The sequence below is a fragment of the Sesamum indicum genome, linkage group LG13 (genome assembly GCF_026168435.1).
Source record: "Sesamum indicum cultivar Baizhima isolate 11 linkage group LG13, ASM2616843v1, whole genome shotgun sequence".
Taxonomy (NCBI): domain Eukaryota; kingdom Viridiplantae; phylum Streptophyta; class Magnoliopsida; order Lamiales; family Pedaliaceae; genus Sesamum; species Sesamum indicum.
Genome location: NC_142669.1, coordinates 12,989,809 through 13,013,815, shown reverse-complemented (window position 1 = coordinate 13,013,815; position 24,007 = coordinate 12,989,809). Strand labels below are relative to the sequence as shown.

The 24,007-nt window shown below is 34.4% G+C and overlaps 2 protein-coding genes across 4 annotated transcripts; both read left to right on the top strand.

Annotated features, from left to right (window-relative positions):
* The first annotated feature begins 5,258 nt into the window (after nt 1–5,258).
* Nucleotides 5,259–10,089, top strand: NDHO (NAD(P)H:plastoquinone dehydrogenase complex subunit O). Of its 2 annotated transcripts, XM_011098647.3 has the most exons (6): nt 5,260–5,554; nt 5,684–5,739; nt 6,430–6,495; nt 6,811–6,852; nt 9,159–9,218; nt 9,865–10,089. In XM_011098647.3, exons 1-6 carry the CDS (start codon nt 5,329–5,331, stop codon nt 9,892–9,894), a joined length of 480 nt encoding a protein of 159 aa, XP_011096949.1. In that variant the 5' UTR covers nt 5,260–5,328; the 3' UTR covers nt 9,895–10,089. The 2 variants fall into 2 exon arrangements, with proteins under 2 accessions (XP_088733251.1, XP_011096949.1); XM_088877125.1 differs by lacking the exon at nt 9,159–9,218 and having other exon boundaries at nt 5,259–5,554.
* Nucleotides 10,090–11,018: 929 nt separating this feature from the next.
* LOC105175991 (S-adenosyl-L-methionine-dependent methyltransferases superfamily protein) lies at nt 11,019–17,124 on the top strand. 2 transcript variants are annotated; one of them, XM_011098646.3, is made up of 7 exons: nt 11,019–11,206; nt 11,290–11,452; nt 12,213–12,292; nt 14,836–14,896; nt 14,983–15,098; nt 15,656–15,788; nt 16,617–17,124. In XM_011098646.3, the coding sequence occupies exons 1-7, from the start codon at nt 11,110–11,112 to the stop codon at nt 16,894–16,896; spliced, it is 930 nt and encodes a 309-aa protein (XP_011096948.1). In that variant the 5' UTR covers nt 11,019–11,109; the 3' UTR covers nt 16,897–17,124. The 2 variants fall into 2 exon arrangements, with proteins under 2 accessions (XP_011096948.1, XP_011096946.1); XM_011098644.3 differs by having other exon boundaries at nt 11,020–11,206; nt 11,275–11,452.
* The last annotated feature ends 6,883 nt before the right edge of the window (nt 17,125–24,007 follow it).

The window sequence follows — 24,007 nt, the reverse complement described above, 5'->3', positions numbered from 1 at the left end:
CTTAGTAGCTACAGGCTCTTGTTACAATTCATTCCCAATCAAAGAGCTGAAAGACCGTGTCCGGTGTGACTTCCTTCACAGTGTTCTAGTGGAGCGTGGCTTCTCTAACAAGTGGGTTTCCCCCCTAATGAGCTGTGTGACTGCTTCTAGCCTCTCCGTCCTTTGGAATGGGGAGCGCACTGCCGCTTTGCTTGCGATTCGCCCTAGTCCGTAAAGAAGCAGAAACAGGCTAGGGTCGGGAAAGAAGCAGCCCCCCTTGCTTATAGCCCACTCGTGCTTTCCAATTAGGAAATCACTCGTTGCGGTAGCTGCCCGGAGTTCGAATCTCTTTCTGGTGAAATGAAAATTCCCATTCGGATAAAGAGATTTCATTTTTACGATGATTTTATTTTTTAACGAAAAGTTGTTAATAGCTATATCCCTTAATTGTGCTTGCTGCTTAGGGGTTGCTGGTGACGATGTCGTCCTATTCGGCTTCTAGCTTCAGCCTCAAATTTGTGCTGCCTTTCGTCCTTCGCTTGCATCTAATAGCTTATAGGCTTCTTTTTAAATAAACTGGAGTACATATAGGATACACCGGTGCTAAAACCTTTTCTCAAGATATCTTCCAAACTCTTGGGGTCGTTGCTCCTATCTAGTACTGGATGCAGTAGAAGGTGCTCTCGAGCGAATTCCCTTTTTCCCCATATAAAAAATAAATTAGCTATTTATCCCCCTCAAAATATAAAAGAAGAGCAAAATACTCCCTTAAGTCATATAGTGTGCAACACGTGCTGCATCCGTATTTTTGCTTAATTTTTTCTTATAAAATGACTTTATGCCTTAAACTTGAACCATTAGATCTTATTTTATATATATTTCTCAACGGTTGAGATTTGATAATCAAATCAATGACTTGCTTCTTTCTTGATTTAGATCAACGATCTATAATGATGTATAAATAAATGGTTCAGATCTATTTGAATTCGATCAATGACCCATATTTATGCAAGATATAAAAAAATTATAAACTATAAAAATAAAATTTTGTAATAATTAAATTGTAAAGTATATATAACATATACATACATATGTAATTAGTAAAAAAAATTAAAAATATGTAAAAAATTCTAGATTGTTGGTTCGCGATTGAAGACGCATGAGGTGGCGACAACAAGGGCGCAGTGGGGCGCGGGGGGGGGGGGGATTTGCAGCAGCGGGGAGTGGGGAAGAGAAGCACAACCACACGGGGGAGGGGAAAGGGAAGGAAAGCGCGGGACCACTAGTTGGGGGAGGGGGGAGCAATAGTGACTGGAAAAGGGGAAATCGCAGTCGACGCTGGAAGAGAGGGGAGGCGACATTAGGGGGAGAGGGCAGCTAGACGACGGCAACGACGAGGAAGGGAGGCGGTCGACTGTGTAGGGGAGGAGAGAGAAGTTTATATATAGATATATTATATGTATATGCATATATATATTATAAATATATATATTTATATAAATTATATATATATGAAATATACTTTTACTTTTTGTGTATATTGTATATGTAAAATAAAATCTGGCCCGCTTATCTATAAGATAAGATTCAATAGTTGATAACAAATATACAATAAAAAGTTGATAAAAATAAGAAAAAAAATGTGTATTACACTAGCTTTTGACAGAATGAATTTCAGTCTCCATGCATTAAAAAAAAAAAAAGGTGTAGGCCAATCATAGGACTTGATGGCTGTTTTTTAAAAATTGTTTATGGGGGTCAGTTGCTTGTAGCAGTGGGAAGGGATAAGAATGATAATATGTTCCCAATTGCAATGGTTGTAACACAAATAGAAAACAGGGACACTTGAGGTTGGTTTGTGGGGGAGCTTTTATTTCTGCAAGACAGAAAAGCCTTGTTGAGGCCTTAAAAGATTTAGTGGCAGAAGCTGAGCAGAGATTTTATTTGAGACACATGTACGAAAATTTCAAAGTGAAATTCAAATATGTTGAATTGAAAGAGTACTTCTGAAAAGCAGCCTCAACTGCTAACAAAAGGGAATTTGTGGATTTTATGAAAAAATTGAAGAACTTGATCCAAAAATCAACATTGAAGTGGAACAGATTCTGAATGGCTTAGAAAGATAAATCCACAAGATTGAGCAAGATCCCATTTTTCAATTCATAGCAAATATAATATTTTGGTGAATAACTTATGTGAAAGCTTTAATAATTACATACTTGAGGCAATAGACAAACCGATTATAAGTATATTTGAGTTTATTAGAACAAGATTGATGTCTAGGTTGCAAATGAAAAGAGAGAGAATGAAAAAGTATGGAGGATCAATTTGCCCTAACACCTTAAAAAAGATAAACAAGCAAGTAGCAACAAATGGCTGCAAGAAATTATTTCATTAGGTGGTGGGGTAGAGTATGAAATTGAACACTTCTTAAACAAGTTTGTGGTTGGCTTAGAGAAGAAAATATGTAGTTGTGACATGTTTCAGTTAACAAGATACCCATGTTGTCATGCTTGTGTAGCAATTGTTTCAAAAAAAGTTAGACTAGATGATTATGTCGATGATTTTTATAAGAATTCAGTGTTCTTAAAAGTGTATAATGACATGATACATGATATTCCTAGAGCACAAGATTACATAAAAATCAGATTTCAGCCCTTTAAACCTCCAAAGATTTAAAAGAAAAGGGACAGACCCAAGAAACTCAGGAGAAAGGGCCATAATGAGCTGCAGTCAAAGATATCAATAAAAAAAAGGTTGACACATACCTACAGTAAACGCCTTCAAACAGCCACAACAAGGACAATTGCAAGAATGAAATACATCCAATTTTTTTATTTGTTATGTAACAAAATTATACTTTTTTGTAACAAAATTATACTTTTTTGCAGGCAAATGATGCTGCTTCTGAAGAAATTCCACATAGATCTCAACCTCCCCCCCCCTTAAGCCAGGAGCAACCAAGTACAAAGGTAATTTCAATATCAAGCCAGTAAAATAGAATTGTGCTCTTTTTTTTATCACTGAACCTTTTTTTTCAACTGAATTGTGATCAGAATTTGCAGGCTGCAACAACAGGAACAAGACAAAGCAAAAATGTAATACAACCACCTGCACTAAGCTCCGTAACCCAAGTGTGTTCTTATTTTTTAAATTAAATTTAAACCAACTGAAAGAAAAAATAAATAAGTAATTTACTAAAAATGTATTCCAAATTTAATTCAACAATAAGTAGGTTATCAAGGCCCCAAAAATGCATCCTTATTTGGAAATTTTACTACAACAACTTCTTCAGTACCTACAATTAGGAGATACAACAAGAGGTCAACTATTTCATAAGTCTTGGACAAAATGAAAGAAAGACAAAAGAGAAGACAACATGAGTAGTTTAGACTAGCCTGTTCTTTTTGTAAATGTGGATTTTACTAGTAATATGACAAAACTTGTCTGTAATATAACACTCAATGGCCTATTTTTTTTGTAGATATGGATTTCACTCAAAATTTGTAATATGGCACTTTGTATCAGGTTGCAATCTGTTCTAATGGAATCCAATTTTATATTTTTGTCAATTTTGTTTAGTGTTTGTGTTCAGTTTTTCGGCACATTTCCACTTTCTATTTCAGCTTCAAGAATCCAATTTTAGCTTAATGTTTCTGGAATACAATTTTGTTTATGTTTCTGGAATTCAATTTCAACTTAATTTCAGTGTTAGTGTTCAATTGTCAATTCTTTTTTCGTGTTAAGTGTTTGTGTTCAATTTCTGTATACTCAAAGATTATGTGGAAACAACCTTTGAACATTCACTTTTATTTTCCAGTCACAAAAATTCTAAAAAAGTTAAAATATTACAAATCAATATATGACACAACATATATACTACAATAAAGGTCAATACTTAAACAATAGAGTTTTACAAGTTTAGTTTACATTATCTTCATTTTAACAACAAAACTAACTCTAACACAAAAAGAACACTGCTAACACCAATCCAGAAATTTATCATAATGTTTGGTTTTGTTTTTAACTTGTTTTTGGGTATTTTGTGGAGATAGAGAGAAAAAAACAAAAATAAATAAAAATAAGTTAGAGATAGTGTGTATGTTTGGATTTATTTTTGGAGATAATATAAAATAAGTTTGGTATATTTGATGTTGGGTAATTAGGAGACAAAAAATACTGTTTATTATCAAATCATATCTTTTTTATATATATTTATATATATATATGTATAAAAATGTATATAGTTTATTTGTAAATGAAGCGAGAGAAATTTTAGTTTTGTCCCCCACTCACTGTTACAAAATACCTAGAAACGAGATAAAAATTGACAAAATATTGAATGCCAAACATTGCTTCGATTTTGGGCCATCTCCGAGATGGCCCAAAAACAAAGCCGAACATAATGTATATTTCTAGCAAATGTTTCTTCTTTGACATTTATACCAATAGATCCACCGGTCTGCAAGTTTAACTCTACTTTCTCACATTGTTTCAATCATACTGTTCATGAAAGCCACGGAAAATTTTTTTACCATTGTGTACTTGAGCATGAAATTTTAGAGGAATCCCACTAGGTGCCCATGTAGCTCTTTCAGACTCCAACCAACGAAAAAATTTATAAACTTGATATCTGCAACAATAATATAATTTAAAAAAATTCAAGGGCTTTGTTTGTGACTCCACTACTCTAATTTCGGCCTTCAAATTGCACCCATATAAAAGTTTAGTTGAGAAACTAAAATCTAGTGATTGTGTGTTTTGTCTTGATTTGCTTTTTTGAAATGAGGAGCTTGGCATTTTCTCTCTTTTTGGAGATAAAACCATGAGAAACAAGTTGAAAAAGGAGGAATTGTAATAGCAGATGAGCTACTACAGTTTTATTTGATGAAGGAGGTGCATAATTGTCAAAGTACAGCATAAATATGGTCCCTCAACTACAACATTCGCGAGTGTGGTACACCTTCGACACGCAGGGGTCTAATTGCTACAATAAAAATTTCACAAGGAGGTAATTTTGCATTTTTTATATCACAAGGGGTATCATCCACATTACTCATATCACATGGGCGCCCTGCATTTTTTTCTAATTAAATATAATAATAATTTTAAATTAAAGTAAGTATTTTTAAAGAGATAGATAATAAATTTTATAATATACACCACAAACAAATTTTGTAATATAAAAATCAATAAACATTTTAACTTTTACTGTAGTGAACTCGCCAGTTCAAACTTGGACAAGCAAACTAACTCATAAAAACTAAGAACACATATACAGATAGAAAACCTTATCCACATAGAAGTCATAAACAGCAGACAGTGAAGAACTCCGCGGCCCAATTTCCCATGGCATTCTCAGCAGCTCTGTCTCAGGGCGCCTTCTCCACCACTTCAACATTCTTACACAACCCAAAGAGGATCCCAATTCCATCACCTCTTATCAGAGCTGTAAAATCCTCAGAACAACCAGCGAATGAGAAGCCTGCAGAGGCCGCCAACGCCCAGAAGCCTCCATCCGGTGCTCAACCCACACCTACAGCAGCTCCCAGGCCCAAGAAACCTGTCTACTCCAGTCAGTATATATATATATATATATATTAATTATATATACGTATATTGATACACACTCTCTTCGTCAAACATGTACATATGATCATCTGCATGCATTCACAATGTGTTTAAATTCTTCTGCTTTGGTCAGTGAAGAAAGGCCAGATTGTGAGAGTTGACAAGGAAAAGTACCTCAACAGTGTGAATGTGAGTTGGTTGTCCTTGCAAAAGTTTGAAGTACAGAGTCAGATTATTATCTTTAACTTTTCTATTTTGTGCTTTGTTTTAAGGTTTAATTAGGGTAAATTAGGTTGATGTCTTGTGAAGTTGCGTCTGGTGATACAAATACCTCATTTTTTTTTGTAAAATTATAAAAGGTAAATTACAACGAATTTTTCTAAAATTTGTTATAATTATAAATACTTTTATTGTTTGAAAAATTATAAATATCTTATTAAATTACAAATATATTAATAAATATTCCTAATGATAGCTCATTGGAAGGAGTATTTGTTGGGATATTTGTAATTCCAGAAAGTATTACTTTTGTAGTTTATCAAACAATGAGGAGGTATTTGTAATTAAGACAAAATTTCAGGAGAGCCTTTTGTAATTTACCCAATTATAAATAATAGTTGTAATTGCAAATAAACACTCTGTTCAATGGTGCAATTCTTTTACAAACACCCCATGAAGTACATCATATTAACACCTCTTAAGGGTAATTTTATAATGGGCATGAGGAGTTTACGTAATTATATCTGACCTCAAAAAGTGCTGGATTCAAAATTCATAATTTAAAATTCATTTATAAAAATATAACCTAAAGGAAAATAACCAACATCTATGAATATTGGATTTACTGATCTCCAGAACTCAATTTGTGTATGTTTTCAGTATTTATCTGTTGGACATCCACCATACTACAAAGGCCTGGACTATATATACGAAGACCGGGGCGAGGTATTGTACTGAGAAATACATCTTCAGCTCAGATAGAAAATGAGCTCTCATGAAATTTATCATAATCACAAATACTTTTCATTGTTTGAAAAATTACAAATACCCTTCTAAAATTACAAAAAAATCCTAATAAAAATCTTCTTATGACAACTTATTATAAAAAATATTTATAATTTTCAAAACAATAAAAAAATATTTATGATCATTACAAACTTCAAAAAGTCCATTGCAATTTACACTTACAAGTTAAGTTTAGTTTTTAACATTTGATTTTAAGACTTGGGATCTCCCAACTGAGACATCATCTTACATCAGGTGTTGGACTTGCGCATATTTGAGACCGGCGAATATGCACTTGTAAGTTTTATTTTTGCATTTTGTTTCTGTTTTCCTTCTATTTTCATGCCTTTATCTTTCTCTTTAACCATATATTGATCATAGTTCAAACTTCAAAGTATCCACTGACATATATAAATAGTAAAAGTTATTTTTTTCCTTTTTTTAATTTTACCCTTTATTAGATTTAGTCGTATAAGTATACTGGTTAATTAATTAGCCCTGTAAATTTGCAAAATGATGGCAAATAGTCCTCTGGTGGTCGAGAATTTGTATTTTGCTCGAAAAATATGGCATGGTAGTTGAGTTGTATAATTTTCTGGGGATTTTAATATTATGTGGCTTTGAACATGACTCAAAAGTATGTAGAACATGTTTTGGAGGAAAAAAAATCTCTTTTTCTCTCCCACCAAAACTCCTTTGCTAACTAACAAAATCCGTCTTCTCCCCCACCGTTCTTCAAAATCGGTTGAATATGTCTTCCATAGAAGGATTCCTTTTCTGCTGTTGTGAAAAGAGGGCAATAGTAAAAACTTTTTTGACTAATGAAAACTCGGGAAGAAGATTCACAATAAAACCCTAAATCGGACTTATTTTTATTATTTTGCAAATTTATAGGACTACTTAGTTAATGGGAATACTTATAGGAATAAATTTAATAGAGGGCAAAATTAAAGGACGAAAAAATAATTTTTCCTATATAAATACGGGGAAAATTGTATTTTTCGTGCTATCTTTTATGATCAGTACAATTTTCTTCACACTAGTTATAAAATTCTCATTAATGAACCTTTAAGTTACAGAAACTCTCACTTTTATGAAAGATTGAATCAGTATTTTGACGAAAAAGACACATGCTCCAATGTGGCCTTTGTCCAGGATACTAACAGAATCTGACGAAATATCAATATGTTGGAATAAGGTTCGAACTCAAAATCCCTTATTGACTTGCATCTAATATCATATTAAATAACTATTCTATCTTCATGCTGTTAGAGAGGAAAAATATTTAATATTTAATATTTTAATATAGTATTCTAAATGACTTATGCCGATTATATCGATTATAATATTTTAATATTAATTCTAAATGAATCATTATTATTTTTTAGTAATATATCGATTTAACAAATACATTAATATGACGAAGCAAATTACATCTATTCAATAAATACATAACTATGATTAAGAATATTAACAAAGTACAAGAACTCAATAGCTCACATAAAGTGATATTATGTGGGACAAATACCCATACGTACTTGAATTCATGATTTTGAACTTGTTCATAAAATCTCATTTTGAGCCTTAACTACTAGACTAAGACATCTTTGGTTCATAATTGCTTTTTCTCACACCTGCAATTCTTAGTAACTTTGGTACTAAGAGAATAGGAAATTCACATCTCATCTATCGGTCACTTGGACAAACTGATTAACCCCTAATTATATGTTTTACATTTCAACTAAATCTGTGACAGACATACTCTGGAGGGCATAATTGCACTTTTGACTTTTTAATTATATTTTTTTGGTATTTTTAGTTCTTTTAAAATTGTTAGAATTACAAAATAGCCTACATATTTTCAATTTCGAGAATTTAATAGAAGTCATTCCACTGAAAAATTTAAAAGCAATTGGAAAGTTTCGTGTGCCTTGCACGTGCTAGTTGAAGAACGACAACGGGTGTTTAAATTTTTTGGCCAAATGTGTCCTAAGTTTACGAAAATTATAAGTATGCAGGACTATTTTGCAATCCTAATAATATAAAGAATAAAAATGTGAAAAATGCATAATTAAAGGATGTAAATTGTAATTAAGCTTACTCTGTAGCATAATTCTTGGGTTACTCGGGTGAAATTCAAATCAGCCTGTCATAAAATAGAAATAGGTACAAAATCTCGTGAAGTAAAAAAAATATTAAAAAGCGTCTTAACATTTTGAAAAAGAAGCATTTAAACCCCGTTTCACCTTGTCGGTTTCTCTACCCATGCAATTTGTGATCGAGTTTCATGTTTCGACCTTTATCTTATCTATTGTGTCCTCATTTATTAACTAAAAGGAGAGTAACTTTAATGGTAGTTAACAAAGGCACATATCGACCCAAAGCCACAAAGGCACAGATCAATCCAGAGCCACTTAGGCACAGCTCCATCCAGGGATCAGTTACCAAACCATAAAAGTTAGTTCACTAAGAACTTTTAATCGAAAGAACAGAGAAGAAGAGATGTCAGGGTATAAGATTTCAGGTTCTTATTGAACCGGAATGGAACCTGGTATTTATAGGGACAAGCCAAACTTTTCAGTGAGTTTTGGTTTATGATGCAGATTGCATGGGTTGGAATACCAACTGCACCAGCTTGGCTTCCGACAGACATGCTTATCAAGGTAATTAATTGGGATAATTACACTCCGTTCTCCTTAGGTTTGGTGTAATTACACCTAATCTTTTATGACTTGAGAAATTAGCACCCTTAAGATTTCTTTATGTATAACAAATAAGTCCCTTTGTTAGTTAAAATTCAGCAAATTTGCTGATATTAACAAAAAAGTCAGAAAAAATCTATATTTACTCCCAATTGACTTATTACTAATTTATTGTAGATTAGATGAGTCATTTTATAACCAAATTATCCTCATATGTTTTCACGCGTTAATGCATGTGAGAAGGTATATCTTCACTGTTATAAGTGTAATTTAGAAAAAAAATTATTTGACCTGCAATGAGTCAGTAATACGTCAATCGAGGATAAATATCAAATTTTATTCAACTTTTTTGTTAATATCAGCAAATTCAGTGAATTTTTACTAATAAATAGACTTATTTGTTAGACGAAAACAAACCTCAGGGGTGCTAAATATAATTTTTCAAATCACAGAAAATCTAGATTTAATTATACCATACCTTAGGAAAAGGAAGTATAATTATCCCTAATAAATTAGTAGTTTGAAATTATAATTGACTCTTCATATCTACAAACTTTGTTTTTCTTACTCTGTTAAATCTTCATTAATTTTGGTTGTCTTCCTGCAGTCAGATAAGCTCGACTACGAAAGAATCTAACAGAGAGGGGTTCAAGACCTATAACTTTGTATTTTACAGGAGACAGATGTCAGAGTTGTGGTGTACTTGAACTTTTATCCAATTAAAAAAGGATATCGGGTAAACTATATAGCCCGCATGTTAAGTACCCATGAACATATCAACAATGGTAATATTTTGAAAATAGCATATAGAGTTCCTACCCAATTTACAATACTGAATATTCCAAATTCTATTACTTTTTTCTAGATAATTACATTAAAACTCCTCTATACTATGTGAAATTAGCTGAAAACTTCCATATGTCGATGAAATAAGTAAAAGAACTCCTGTATTATTATAAACCCTACTAAAAACTTTCTTCCCGATAATAATAAAAGAAGAGTGCATTACACGCGTCAGTTATGCGAATATGGATATTATCTTTTCAACTTTTAACAATTACTACAGTGAAAAATGATCAAAATACTCCCTTTGGCCTCTATTACACTTTATCACAAAAAATAAAATAAAATTCGAGCTTGTAATTTGGTGTAAGGTAATTCTTACAAACTTCTTTCTTTTTCCTCAACTCGCACTATATTTGTGTCGATATATGTATTAAAATGAACCAAAATACATAATTTAAACACATCGATTGTTATATATTAATACTTTGGATAAATTACATAGAAACCCCTTGAGGTTAGACCAGTTTACACAACACTCCCCATCTTTTGTAAAATTACATCTACACCCCTATTAGTGTGTTAGTGTAATATTTTTCACGTTTGTGTAGATTTTACATTTGTAGGAGTATAATTCTAATTACAATTATAACTTGTATTTTGCAAAAAAAAAGAGAGTGTTTATGTAATTTGACTTAATCTTAAGCGATGTCAACAATATTAATATACAATAATCGATGGGTTTCTATGTCAACAACACCCCCCACGCAATTTAGTGTTGCGTTCTCATACTGTAACAAAAGATTGCAAAAAGACATTGCCGCTATGAGTGCTTCCTTCCGCGTAATAGGATACAAATTATTATTTTATTCATAGTTTGGTCAAATAAAAAACATATGTTTGAATTAATAAATTGTTAATTAATCAATTAATTAATGCCTTTTTAAATTAATAAATTTATGTGATCCAACGTTATTAAGGTTTTACTCTATTCTGCAAAATTAAATTCAAGTTCACAATACAACAAACGGCGTCGCTTGTCAGTAGCAGCATCCAAGAAACGCCAGCAATGGATACCGATCACTCGCAACCAAACCGGAAGCCTTCGTCTTTGCGATGGCAAATCCTACGCCGTGCCCTTATCCGCCGTCCTTCATCTGATCCTGGTAAGCATGCGATACCCACACTTACTCCCTAAAGATTTGATTTTCTGTTTACTCGCAAAGATTTGCAGAGAACCTGTTTGAAGAAATACGTTTGAATAAAGTATCACGAAGAACAAGAATTGGGTTTAATTTGATACCATGGCACGTGGTGAATGAAGTCGGGGAAGATTCAGATTCTTTTCCGAAAAGAGACGCTTGGTTTTGCTACACATTGCCTCTTCCTAATGCTCCTAAGCTTTTCCTACGGTAAGTCCTTGCTTCAATGTGTATGTTCATTCTTCTTTTTGCTTTTTCTCTTAATTTTATTTGTCCTTCCCGTGCTTTCAATTTGTTGAGCTTGAGGTGGGATCTTAATTAGTTTTATTTCGCATTCTTCTTTTCTTTTTTTTAGATGATGAAAGTACATTTGGGCTGTTAGGTTCATGCCTTATATCCTCCACTTTTTCTGTACTTGCTGTGAGTTTGTTTTCTTTCATTTTGTTGGCTTGTTTATCCTCTTTTCTTTTTCTTTTAATTGTTTTCTGGTGGGGTGGAGTTGTAAAGGGCGACGGTTCGGGTGGGGATTAAGCCTTTCAATTTTCATTTTGTATAATTTTTTTCTTTTGGACAAGAGAAGTATAGTTACACAGAGGTGCAGATGCACACAGAGAGCCATGCACATGCTTTAATATTGGAAGTATTTGAAATTTGAGTTCACTGAGAATGGCTTTTGTCTGAAATAACTTGCTATATATTTGGTTTGTGCTGGTGAAAAAAAAACTAGTGATTTTTTTGTTGGTGTGGTATTAATGTGCTCATTTTGCGTTTTATGCTGTAATAATCATTAACTTCTTAAGCATTTTGTTTCTTGTTTTATCCGTCTCTCTGTATCTCAACAAAGATTAGTCCTTGTGGAAAACTTTGTAATTGGTCATAGCTTGTGGCTGTAGTTATTTCATAATCAGAGAAAGTATAGTTAAGTTTCTGTTGGGAATGTAACAACTGCTATCATGTGGAGCTCGTGCAGTCAAAGATGTGAAGATTGTGTCGATCTCAATGATTTTGAAGTCTGTAATAGATATGACATTGACAACACGGGACTTGTCTGTAAGTAGAAAGCATCTCATTCTTTCATCTGTTTCATAGAACAATTTGCCCCTGGGGCAATCCCTCTGATTTGAGCGACACAAATTATTTCTTCAATCTATATGGCTTGTGGTAATTACAGTTTTTAAATCTGTTTTTGTTGAGTATCAACTACGTTCATTGGAGTATTAGGATGCTAAAAAAGATAACAAATAATCTCAACTACAAATAATGATGTTCACACATCCAATAGGGGGAATATTAACCATTTTGTAACATAATAAATGTGAAGATATGCCTCTGGACTTAATTCAAAACATCTGAATCTTCTACTTTCTTTAAGTCGCTAACCTTGGTCCCTACTACTCTGTGTTCACATGCTTGCATCAGTGAATTTTTCTTTTTCAACAGTCTCGAGTTGAAGAGCACAATTTTCAAGGTCAAACTTAGTTAGCACTAGTGCAAATTGATATATTACAACCAAATTTCAGTTTTGTAGGTGAAACATATAATGACTGCAATCCATATCCACCCCTCAGTAACGTTGTAATTGGTTCATTTTTGGAGACCTCTCAAATACTAAGAACGTTCCTTTTGCTTATGTTTCTGCCTAGCCCATTTTTGTTTTCCATTGTTTGGAAAAATAAAATTGCATTTGGGAGCCCCCTTCCTAGTGGAATGACCCATTTGCCAGACTTGTTTAGTAAGATAGGCTAGGAGCTGAAACCTGCTCGCTTTCAAACCTAACACCCTAACTAAAAAAACCTTCTGCAAATAGCGTTTTCCTTCTCCTAAGTCCAACACCTCTTTCATAGCCTTGAACCGTTTCACATCAATGCTGCGCGTCTTCATCTTTCCTTGTGCCCTTTCATCTCACTCTCTCATACCAATGGCCAATCCAAGCAAGACCACTTTGACCACTCCCCTTTCCTCCACAGACCCCAAATTCCTCCCACCGGAGCTGTCCATTTATTTCCCTTTCAGGAGTCCTCCAGTAAGAACGCCATTCCTCATCCGTTGCCAAAACAACTCAAGGTACTTTAGAAGGGATGCGATTTTGGTTATACCCAAATGGACTAGGTCAGTTTCTGATAGAAGTTTATGTAATTATCAAACCCAAACGGTTGAATTAATTCACTCAAGGGTAAAATTGGATATCCATTACCTATGTTGACATGATAAACTCTGTTGTTTATCATCAACGGTTGGGTCTATTGTTAGATAATAACAAATAATAAGGGTATTACATGTAAATTCCTACACTTGACAAACCTCAAGGGAGCATGCTATAATTATCCCTTTTTAGAATGTGGTAGAGGAAGGGTTGAATTTAGAGGCACATTGTCCTAACCTTTGATGCTACTGATGACTTTTTAAAAAAAATCATTTTCTTCATTGATTCTTCCATCTTGTGGTTAGAATCCTCCAGTTGCTTTTGAATCTCAAGCTGATCACTAACCTAGTTCTGATGTCCCTCCATCATTTCGGCTATTTGTTGCTCCAGTATTTCCACCCAAAATATGTCTCCAATGCCATTATTATGATACCAGAAATCTCCAAACACATGTCACTACCTAAACATATGTTGCTAACTTAGTGTGAGAGGAATTAGGGAGAAGCATGAGAAGAAGTTGAGAGGGAAGAAGAGTAGAAGACGAATAGAAGGAGAGGAAGGACCACAGAAAGAAGTATTATTACTTTCTAGAAATTGCTATCACATGCGTGAATCCCGTTTTTATACATTTGTACCGGTACAACCTAACTAGCCTTACTAATCTCTCTTAACCAACTAAAAAACTCTGCCACGTCCCACGGGTCAGCTTGGAACAGCTCAGTTAGTTGATCTATCGTCAACTATTATCATTAAGCCTAACTATCTAGTATGATCTTTCTCAAAATGACATTGCTCCACTGTAAGCCTTCTTCTAAATGTTGCTCCACTTACTGAAATGACATTGTTGAATAACCATGATTAACTTTTAGAGAAGAGATCATTTAATATTTAATATCTCTAACACGTCCCCTACATGAAGAAAGTCTTCTTTTTGTGAAGCCTAGCACACAAAAATCTTCTTTATAATTTAGTGATGATAAGATTCTTGCTTAGGAGCTCATGTTTCTCCTAGCTTTGTAACTTCAGTTTTCTATACTTCAAGGCATCATTTGCTCAAGTCGTGTTGTTCCTTATTTTGGCACTTCTCTACAACAGTACAACCTCCTCTTGGAGTCTGTATTGGTAAACAATTTGCTCAGAAAGACTTTGTACCAAGCAGTCGACTTTTGTATCATTGAAAAATGGCAGAAATTGGATGTATCATCTGCATCGACAGTTCAGATTTGGTTTTTGCATCTCATCCATGTGTTTTTCAGAAGAAACTTCTTGTTGAACTATCAGAAATCTTTTTTCCTACTAAATTTCTGAAGTTGCTAAAACTTGGTTCATGAAAATGACATTCGTTATACTCAAACCACTCTATTCTGCCCAAATGCTACCAAAATTACATACTTCTGACAGCATCTAAATATTTTATACCTAAAGTTCCTGGGTATTTCCTTTTGAACAGGTCAATGGCCTTCTGAGGATGTACTTGCTTATTATGCCATGTCACATCTTGGTTGCTTCAGGTTTACTATACAACTTTTTGATTCAACTTCATTGCCTAATGTCATTTTTGGCGGATCTGTTTCTCATTTCTTCTCAATGTTTCTAGGAGTAAAAGAGTAATTGAACTCGGATCAGGTTATGGATTGGCTGGTTTAGTTATTGCTATGGCTACAGAAGCATCAGAAGTTGTTATATCAGATGGAAATCCTCAAGTGGTTGATTGTATCCTTTTGACCTGATTTATCAGATGTTAGAACTTAGAAGTAAGGATCTTGCATCAGTTATCTGCACGGTGTATAGTATTCTTTTAATTAGGCATCTTTCTGTTTGCTTGAATGACAGAATTTGCTGCATCTTGCCATAATTATGGCGAAGTACTTGCTGGGCTCTTAGAACATAAATTTGAGAAAATTGAAAATAGGAAACAGGAAAATAAAGGACTATGAATACTTAATGGTTTATAACAAGTATTGCCATGTTCCCGAGAAGTATCTACACCTCTGTGCTATTTATTGATCCAAAATGCAAAGAATATTATTCTGGTTTCAGCAAGCTTCTCAGGTAGAGTATGTGTGAACTTGTATGGCATACAGTGTGTAACATGCCACCACAAAGAGCGAAAAAAATGGGTGGTGCAACTTGCAAGGGGAAAATTTCTAAGTGTTTTGACTGAGACTCTGGAGTTATTCTATTGATTTTGACTTCATTAGTTTACTAAATTTACCACGAGCATTTTCATCAAATCCATTGTACATAGATTGGAAATTCTTAACAACCAGATATACAGTGTAATATAGATGCCAACTCTGCTTCACTTGGCAGTACAAAAGTGAAGTCAATGATACTGCATTGGGATCAGTATGAAGTCTCAGACATCCCGGGTACCTTTGACGTCATTGTTGCAAGTGACTGGTAATTGGTTCTTTTATGCACAAAAGTTTAATTTTCTTCTGGAGCATCTACTTTCCCTCAGTGCATTACCATAAAGCATACCCTTTATTTTGGAAGCTTGTAGATTTCTGGCTGCACGCATAAAAATATTATGCGAGAACTAGAAAATGTTTATTTCAACTGAATGGATGGGTATTGCACATAAGGCCTAGATTCTAGTAAGTTTTGACTTCTTGTGAGCCTCTTGCTCATGCATCTGATGAACATATATCTAGATCATTCACTTGCTACAGTTTGAAGCCAAGAAAAAGCCACTGTCAGCATTCGTCCCATATGTTACTTTTTGTTGGGAATTGTTGTTGACAAATTGTAAATGTGTGTTGATACTATGAAAAGAAAATAATTACAGGATACAAGATTTTGCATGGTCTGAAGAATTCTCCTACGTTCACAATTATTCAAGATAAAGATCAGTGTCTTCTAGGATAGTTTCCTGTGAATAACAATAAAAGGTCACTGCCAACGATTTGTATGACGAAACCTGTGAAGCATCGTAAAAGTACAATTTTACTCCTATAATTTTTTTTTCCAAGGACAGGCCCTGAACCCCTACACTTTTAAATGCTGGGCTCTGATGTAATGTTGGTGCAGGCTCTGATGTAATGTTGGTGCAGGCTTGACACTCCAAACAATTTTGAGTGTCCAAAATTATGATGTGCCAATCAACATGGATCTTCTATAATAACTCACACAATGGATGGAATAGCTGCATCTGCAGGCACTTGCCTGAAAGCATTTCACCTCACTTTATCAAAGTCGTCTATTTGACTTTTCCTTGTCATCTTGCAGCACTTTTTTTAAGGAATTCCACAAAGGCCTTGCTCGAACGATCAGATGCTTGCTAAAAGAAGATGGTCCCTCTGAAGCCATACTTTTCAGCCCCAAAAGAGGCGATTCGTTGGATAAGTTTCTGGTGGAAGTTAAGAATAGTGGATTGCACTTCACCATAACTGAGACCTATGATACAGAGATTTGGAGACGGCATAAAATTTTTGCTAATGGAGATCCCTCGTGGCCTAACTACGACTCAGATCATTGTTACCCTTTATTGGTCAGCATTACAAGGTGAACTTTTTGATGTCTGCTTTTCCACCTTTTTTTCCTGCACTTGCTTTTAGCTTTCGCTGGGGTTTATTTTTAGGCAGAGACCCCTCTTTCCTTATAGTTACTATATAAAGCTGTGGGAGAGCATTCACTTGGAGTAGCTTCTCCTTCAATTCCAGAAATTCCGTGTTATTTGTTTATTATGCTCAAGATTATTTAACTTGTAGGGGGAAATTGTATTTTTGACTTTCAAGTCCCATTGCTTAAAGAATTTTCGAAAATAGTCCCATAACATGTAAAAATTTTCATTTTCAGCCACCCGTCAATTTTCATTCAGAAATTGACGGAAAAAACCACCTTCAAGTCATGTGGCTATTATCTTTTCAGAATGGAACTTTCATGTGGTTTTTGCCATCAATTTCCTAATAGGAGTTGATAGGAACTCCTAGAGGGTGTTTGGCTAAGTTTTTCTAAATATTTATATGCTCATACATTTTATAAGATGTTGAATATATTTGAAAAGATTTCCTAAAGCGTTTTAATAAAATAAGATGTTAAAACTTATAACATGTTTTCACATCGAGTGTTTGGGATAATAAGTTTTTTTGTTTTAATCAGTAAAATATCAAAATGGACATGATAATATTATAATCAAATAAGTAGCTATTTTTGGACATAATTTGTATGTAAATATTTCTAAAATATTTTTTAAAAAAAAATAGTATACATTGATTTAAGTCAAAATAAAAATTTAATAGATAATTTTTTGCAAAAATAAAAAAAAATAATGAATTATTACCTAAATTTTTTAAATAATATTTATGTATGTTTATGCTAGTCGAATATTAACATAGATATATAATTGATATCTTCTTTGTTATGCAATGATTATTTTTAGTATTATAATCTATAATATCTGGAATTTATATTTATTTCAATAAATATAATATCAATAGCAATTATTTTTGTATAATTATAATAATTTATTATTACAATGAAGCATTCTCTTTTCTTTTCTCAATGCATGAAAAATTAAACAGTAATAAACTTCTTATAAAATTTTAAAAGAGTATGTTGTGTGTGAGAGATAGAGAGAGGGTCGATATGGATATTCTCGTCTTATGACATATTCATCTTTTGTAAAGCTCACAAGATGTTTTTAAAGAAGTCGGATGAAGTAACTTCTTAAAGAGCTTATAAAATTTAAAACGATTTATTTTGAAATTTTATAAGTTATTTAATTAAAACTTTGCCAAACAAATTTTTGGAACTTCTTTTACAATATTTTAACGAGCTTAAAGCTTAGCCAAATCCCCTTTAAATGTGAAATCTATTTTTGAGAAATAATGGTGTGAAAGTGTACAATAGAGCCCAGTAGGAAAAAACATCAAACAAAAAATTATGACAAAGAGTTGACAGGATGTTCCAATGTTTTACTTACATCATTGTATGCCACGTTTTATAAGTGATGCTATGACAATTCTTGGTAATTGATTATCATAAGTTTTCCAGATATTTTTGAAGTCCCAATCGTTCCAAGGCGTGTGTTCACAATTGTAATTGAAATATCTCCCTAGTTTTTGAGTGATATTTCGATTCAATCGATACTTTTAATATAATTAAAAGTAATAAAATAAATTGTAATAAATTCACAAACTCGCATAAAGTAACATGATTTTTTTATTTAAACGATGAATTTTATAATTAATTGAAATAATATTACAAGACAATTACAACAATCACACCCTGATCAACAATATCAAGTAAATACAATCTAAACAACACATACTATTACAGTAGACAAAACGTATTATGCAGAAGAACAACACTCCAAGCATGGTTCGCACCCATAACCTTTAAAGTCATGCAGTCTTACTTTCGTCAATTAAACTATACAACGTGTTGCGTGCAATAGATTGAAGAATTTCAAAGGTAACCTAATTATGAAACACTCATCTCATGTACTAAACTCTTGTTCCATATAAGAACTTGTTTTCATTTAAATATTTAGACTCTTGAGTGATGTTTTATATTAGGGTAAATTGTATCAGATACTTTCTCTGTTTAAACTTAAATACACAAATATCTACTGAGTTTTGAAAAATTACAAGAAATCGAAATCTCTCAAAGATGTACTTAAAAGTTTACTAATGATAGGAAGTGTTTCTATAATTAAACGTAATTTATGGGGTGTCAATGTAATTTACCCTATACATTATGCATGTGTTGCTCTATTACTTTTGTGAATCCTTACTAAAAGATTTCCTTAAAAAATTTATTATCACTTTATTAAAAGTATATAGTGGATAATATAAAACATAAACAAATTATTTCGAAAAATTCATATTTTAAGGGTTAATTATAATTAAACTCCCTTTAAAAATATAAAATTACACTTTCTTCCCAAAAAAATTTAAAATTACACTTACAGCCCTCCCCCTCTAAGAATTCTCCACTCGTCCCCATTTCCTTAGGGTTTGGACGAAAAATATTGATGTTAGCAAAAATTTATATAAAATTTCAAATTTATTCTTCATACAATATTTTCATGTAATAATTTTGTAAGGAAAGACATCCAATGATGTTAACCTCATTCCATATATCTCTTTATAAGTACAAAAAGTATATGGGAATGCTAAATGACGGGCAAAATTAAAAATTTATGATTTTTTTTTTTTTGCTAACATAGTGTTTTTCGTCCAAGTATTAATAAAAAGAAGTCAGGTGTAAATTATGATAATTTTTAAAGAGGATGTAAGTATAATTCTAAAACTTATTCGAGAGAAAGTGTAATTTTATATTTTTAAAAAGAGCCTCGGTACAACTACCCCTATTTTATAGTATAACTCATAATAGTAGATAGATAGAGTAGTAGTGCAAAAATATTCGGAGGTGGATTTGGAAATTTTGAAATGCAAAAGATTCCCCATTTTCCTGACTTCTTTTGGAACAATATAATAGAAGAGGGATTCTGGTAAGATGATAATGGATGGAGGGATGGATGCTGCCTATTGCCTAAAGGCAAAAGCAGATTCTCTTTGGATCAAATTTATGCTATATATTTGCCCTTCATATGATTCTCCTACACACCCAATCTTCCCCCCACTATATGGTTGCACAAACATTTCCAATTAAGTGATCCAATCACACTCTGTTTACAAGTGAGCAACAGAGGGCAACTGCTACTTTAACTCTTTTTTATTTTATTTTATGCAATATTATACTTTTTAGTCTGATAAGATGAGGGTCGTCAGTTAAAGTTCCTCATTTTATAGAGTTGATGATTAAAGTGTCAAAATTTTAAATGAATTGAGGGATTTTGTCTTTTTCTGAATTGTCGTTAGAAATTTGACGAAGTTTTGTCGTGTGACCATCATATGCCAGTTAGTTAATTGTTGATGTCCCACTTTTAAATGATGGACTATATATGGAGACCTCTTTATTCAATGAGATCAAAAGTGAGAAATCAGTAGCTAATTGACTCCATGGTCACATGAAAGATTTTGTCAATTTTCTAATGTCAGTTTTAAAATGATGAAATTCTCAAAATTGTAGATTTTTTTGGGACTTAAAGTCCATTTGGTTCAAGTGAGAGGGGAAGTGAAACGGGAAGGAGAAATAAAAAGACAAAGGAGAGGGAAAGAATAATAATTTTCCTTTAAGTTATTTGGTATGATTGGAATGAGAATAAATCTCGAATAGTTCTCTTTATTTGGTACTAGAAAAATACATATAATAGATACAGAAGAAAAAATTAATTTTTATAATTTTATTATTTTACCCTTTCTCTTTATTTTATATTAGAAAATACAAGTTAATATTATACTAAAATAATTATATAAAAATTTAAAAATATTATTAGTAATTATATTCATCATGTAAGAATAAATAAGAAATTATTGATAAAAATACTCATCAAAATGAGTATTGTGTATTTATTCTAAATTATTCAATTTTGATACGTTCAAAAAACGCACAAATGAAATAACTCGTGGACTTGAGCTCCCTTGTGGGAACCTGAAAAAAAAATATTGGCACCCGTAGGCCCAAGTCAGTATGCAAGTTTAAAACAATGTCGTTAAAAAGAAGATGCAAAAACAAGACAACAAGCTATTCAAAAGAATGCGTGAAATATGTGTGTATGCCAGAAATTGCTTGTGTCTTTGAAAGAATGTCCCTTTTCTTAAGGGGGGCAAACCTATTTTTATAAACGCAATCCCCTAGCGAGGAGGAGTCTCACCTCATAGGGAGTCAGGGAGGAAGTTGCTAGTGGATAGGTCTCCTCAAAGTTTTGGTGATGGTTTGAGAGGCAAGAGAGTCCACATTGGCTGAAGGATCTCGATGAAATAGGAGTCCCGCTCTTTTGGGAATTTGGCCACATGGACATCTTTATCATCTCCTAATTGAGTAGTTATTGACCACTTGGACAAGTGCTCTTCTGTTATACAGGGTGGTGTTGGGCCCCACGAACTCTCAGGTCAATATTTTTTCTCCTGGGCCCTAGCTGCGGGAAGGTTCCTAAGGACCTTCCTATGGCTTCTTGTTCCATTGGCCTTCTTGGTCTGAGCGTTGGGCTAACATGTAGACTGCAAATTAGGCTGCTCATTTATGGTCATATCATTCAGTGCCCCCACTCTAAGGAGAATGAGGCCCACCCAATCCTCCTTACATTAGAGAGCTTTAGGGGGTGGGAAGTCTCCCCCTCCCCCAAAAAAAATCATTTTGGGAAGAACATCCTTACTTTTAAAGGACTTAGCGAACATCCACCTCGAATTTTGGATCTACCTTGTTGGATGAGATTTGATGATTGGGGTCTAGCCTGCCTTAGGGAGTGCGCTCGTGTCCGCCACCTCCTAACCCTAATGGGGGATGGTAAGCACCCCACAACATGACCCACGTCTTGGGTAACTGCCTAATGAGGGGTGGTTATTTGGTCAGAATGTGGTTGACCACTCTTTATACTCTTCATCTCTTTTTTTTAGTATTATCCTTTCCAGTTCATCCGCTCCCAACATCTAGGAGAGAGATGTTTAGCTTTGGAGGTCCTACATTTGGCATACTTTTCTCCTTACTCTCATAAGTTCCTTCTCTTACTTATCTTCTTCATCTTCTTTCCGAACTATGTGTAGATTTATGGCTTCTTTAGGTGGGTCTGCGCGGCTTGTGGGTGAATGGGGATCCTCTAATGATTTTTCTGAGGCCACTTCTGGGAGAACAAACTCTGACTTGCCTGCTATCGGCAAGGCTCAGAATACAGGCTGAGGCGGGCTACCGCTACTTAATGTCGTCTATTGGATGAGTCCTTAGAGGAGGAGGATGAAAATATTGGGGAGAATAAGGAGCAGGGTTCCTCCCCACGGGAGGAGGAAAAAGCGGAGCCTAGGGCGACAAACGACAAGGTAGAGAAGGTGGTTGGACCTACTATGGGGGATCAGGCCATCTCTTCACTCAAGCTTGCCGACGTCCATCGCTTAGTGGAGGAATATGGGATCTCTTCGGACTATATGATTTATATCTCTTCCCCTGATAGTTAACCGGACTCCCTGCCCCCCCAATTGTTTGTGTTTTTTCACTTTCCAACTCTGGACAGGCCTTTGTTTCCCTGTTTCTTGCTTTTATGAGAAGGTCGCCTATCTCTTTCAAGTTTCTCTCAACCCAGTTGGTCCCAGCTCCTTTCATTTGTTAGTTAGTTTTGTCATGGTGTTTCGGTTCAATAGTTCCCCTACATTAAAGAAAAGAATTTTTCAATTAAAAGGATATGAGCTTGGTGTCTTTCAGTTCAGTCCCGCCGTGGGTTGTGTTTTTTGTCCACCCCCAACGCCCCTAAACACAAGAGAGACAACTTTTTCTATATCTTTTCCCCACCAAGTGGGTCTTCTCTAGAGGTGGATTCATGATCTTCCTTCTACTGCTTCTTTTCATATAAGGGATAAGACTACTGTCTTTTCTCTTCTGTTGGAAGAACTAAATGTCCATCCTTCTAAGTGAGCCTTTGGGTATTCATTGTTGGCTTTCTGTATTTTACTTATCTTTGGTATTTTGTTGGTTAACTCCTATTTGTTTCTTTTCACAAAGAGGACCGTGTTTGACAAACTACTCAGGGATCATGCCTCAGAGAACCTAGGTGGCTGTTCTACAGCTAGTCCTTCCTCCCGGGCCCCAAAGGGACTCTTGGCTCTAGCGAATCAAAGGGAGTGCGTCCTACCTCTGTTGCCTCAAGGGGATCTTCTAAGAGGGCAAGAGGGAGCTCCTCAATTCATGTTTCTTTGGGTGTCCCCCAACTAGACCCAATGCACTCTGGAGCCACGCTTCCCCCTCTTCCCCACCTCCTCATGGTGTAGGTGGCTCCTCTTTTAAGCCCCAACGTCTTTCTCCCAATTGAGGTCTTTACACATGCCAGCTCTTGGTGCCTAACTTTATTTTTGAACTATTACGAGGGGTGCTCAACTTTGGAGATTAACACTCCTTGTCTTCCTTGCCTAAGGAGAATCTGGACAAAATGTTATCCTCTCATGTTGCTAAGGTGAGCCATATGTTTTTCCCCTTGCATTTTCGAACTAAACCTTTTTCTGTTTATAATTTTTCTATTTCATGTTGTTTACTGGGCCATGGTGCTGGGGAGTTCCTATCTTGCCCTTAGATTGCACTTTCTTCTCCCTCAGGGGACAGAAAGAGGAGGAGATTGAAGGATAGAGTGGAGCATTTATTGGTTGAGAAGACCAAGTGAAGGAGGTAAAGAAGAAGGTCGTGGGGAGATATTAGCCGGTTGAGAAGGAAGTCAAGAAGCTGCAGAATGAGTTCTTAGCTCTTAATGAGACTAAGTCACAAACGATATTGAAGGTGGCAGAGTGGACTTGCCTAGACTTCCCCAACTTTGACGAGGGACAGCAGTATTTGGAATCGTATTGGTAAAGCCGCCTCCCCCAATACAAAATGTATGAGGATTTTATCAGGGAGGTAGCAACGATAGCCGGACCCTTCCTAAGGTATGACTTCCATGCCTGTTGGTAATAGTGTGCAGTGCATGGGTATTCCCTAGTAAGCAAAGAGGCAACCTTTCTAACTTTGAGGCAATCTTGGATGGTGCCCCCACTCTTATCAAGAATCCTCCTGCTCCAACTGCCAAGCCCACTGGT

What these genes read in the sequence shown, in the direction of transcription:
- NDHO (XM_011098647.3), top strand. Translation starts at nt 5,329, where the DNA reads ATGGCATTCTCAGCAGCTCTGTCTCAGGGCGCCTTCTCCACCACTTCA. An exon ending in AGTACCTCAACAGTGTGAAT is followed by an intron (nt 5,740 to 6,429) that starts GTGAGTTGGTTG and finishes GTATGTTTTCAG; the next exon opens with TATTTATCTGTTGGACATCC. An exon ending in CGACAGACATGCTTATCAAG is followed by an intron (nt 9,219 to 9,864) that starts GTAATTAATTGG and finishes GTCTTCCTGCAG; the next exon opens with TCAGATAAGCTCGACTACGA.
- LOC105175991 (XM_011098644.3), top strand. Translation starts at nt 11,110, where the DNA reads ATGGATACCGATCACTCGCAACCAAACCGGAAGCCTTCGTCTTTGCGA. An exon ending in CCGTCCTTCATCTGATCCTG is followed by an intron (nt 11,207 to 11,274) that starts GTAAGCATGCGA and finishes AAAGATTTGCAG; the next exon opens with AGAACCTGTTTGAAGAAATA. An exon ending in TCACATCTTGGTTGCTTCAG is followed by an intron (nt 14,897 to 14,982) that starts GTTTACTATACA and finishes CAATGTTTCTAG; the next exon opens with GAGTAAAAGAGTAATTGAAC.